The sequence below is a fragment of the Echinops telfairi genome, unplaced genomic scaffold (genome assembly GCF_000313985.2).
Source record: "Echinops telfairi isolate 266 unplaced genomic scaffold, ASM31398v2 ScPeMD7_8;HRSCAF=38, whole genome shotgun sequence".
NCBI lineage: Eukaryota > Metazoa > Chordata > Mammalia > Afrosoricida > Tenrecidae > Echinops > Echinops telfairi.
The window spans coordinates 14146259-14148036 of NW_022103905.1; the positions used below are offsets into that span (position 1 = coordinate 14146259).

Here is a 1778-nt window from a genome sequence, read left to right on the forward strand (position 1 = left end):
GGCACCATCAGCTTTCTTCACCACATTTGCTTCTTCACCCGCTTTTTGACAAATGTATTAAGTGTAATGGAGAGTACTTTGAAGGTGATAAGGTTGTTTTGTAAAAAAAATTTAAATTCATAGCTTTGAAAAAAAGTTCTGGGTTTCTTGGGGGTACCTCCTCACATATCTCATGTACAGTCACAGATAAGATGAACTTTGAAAGCATTATGCTAAATGAAAAAAGTCCGACATAAAAAGGTCATATGCTGTGATATTAGAGGAGGAGGATCGAGCAGTGTTAGCTAGGTTGAGCACAGGGTCATTATAAGTTGGGGTAACTTCACAACACCTAACAAATACAACAATGCCTACCACTGTGGAGAGGGCACTGATTCTGGCTTCATTATGGACTCTGGAATTACGTGTAGATAGGCACAAGGAGACCTTCCAATCACGAGCCTTTCCAAGGAGTCTGAAAGAGCGGCTGAGTGGAGTGTCTCATGGGTACAGTGAGAGGTAACATGGTAGGCGAGAATGTAAGTGAAGGACATAGAGGAAGAAATGTATCTACTTATTGATAGGCTCTCATTCTCTTTTATCTACTGATAAATGATCTTGGAGATATTCATACAATATTATCTTTAAAGGAAACCACCAAAATCTGCTACATTGGAACATGGTTTTTATATAGTGTCTATGTCCATTTTTTAAAATTAGATTACAAATATTCCAGATTTATAATAATACTTCACCTCTGTTAACATACAGTTATATTTTTTATGAGATAAATCATTTCAGAATCATATCACCATATAGTTTTATATTCTTTTTCAAATTTTAAAATTTTCAGCAAATTCTTATCAAATACATTTTAATAACAAGTGAGAACTTATACTCAAGCCTACTCAGAAAAAAATATTTTTATTGTCTGAATGAAATAAAATGTCTACTTACTCTGAATAATATTTCTTCATTCCACTTTGGATTCAAAGTCTAAAAGGTAATAAGAGTATAATTAATCTTAAAAGTACTTCGTTGTATAAAATAATACAAAGTACATTTTTAAAGATTAAATCCAGCCAAATCTAACCTTTTTAATGGTTTTCGTTTGCACACTTATAAAAACTCCATTCATCGGGTCATATAACGTCACTCTCACATACGGATCACTGTTGAAATTTGAAAAAGAAGAAGTTTTAATTATTACTTATCCCAAGTTCAAAATACTCAAACTATGAGAAACAAAGAACTTTTTGTTAACAATTCTCAAAATATTCCCCACACTTAAAAAGTCATAGTTTCTTGGACATGGGTAAGTAATTATGGAAATTTTTTGCATTTTGCTAGAAGTAACTATACAGGGTTAGTGGGGGAAAACACACAAAAATTAGAAGTTAAACCTTTTAATCACAAGCCTAATGACCTCCAACCTTTTTTTGGATTATTTAAATGCTTGTTTATTACATTCCTCCTTCTGAGGTAAGATGGTTAACTAATTTTGATTTTTTTTCAATTTTTTTTTACTGTGAATTAGGTGAAAATGTCCAGAAGAGATCATCGGTTTTCCTTTTGGTATCCCAGGTATTCATCTTTCTCCTCCACTCACATCCATCCCAAACCCATTATGCGGCTACATAATCTGTCAACTTGAGCAAAGGGGTGGCATCTGTCAGTCAGGTCATAGCCAATAATTCCTGTGTGGGCATGGCCTTCTCCTGAGGATTCTAGGAATTCCTGTCTTCTGTCCTGGAGATGGGACACACTCTCTCCCTGCAAGACATTCCTGTTGACAAGCC

The 1778-nt window shown here is 34.4% G+C and overlaps 1 protein-coding gene and 1 pseudogene across 1 annotated transcript in view; both read right to left on the minus strand.

Moving 5' to 3' along the window:
• Window positions 1–208, minus strand: part of LOC105978201 — a 4086-nt pseudogene extending 3878 nt beyond the window's left edge.
• LOC101641641 (E3 ubiquitin-protein ligase NEDD4-like) overlaps window positions 1–1778 on the minus strand; it is a 43178-nt gene that overhangs the window by 24490 nt on the left and 16910 nt on the right. Inside the window, exons 3-4 of the mRNA XM_013006346.1 lie at window positions 1073–1151; window positions 937–975 (exon numbers count right to left, since the gene is read on the minus strand). Coding sequence (XP_012861800.1) covers window positions 937–975; window positions 1073–1151 — 118 coding nt within the window. The remainder of the gene's footprint in view (window positions 1–936; window positions 976–1072; window positions 1152–1778) is intronic.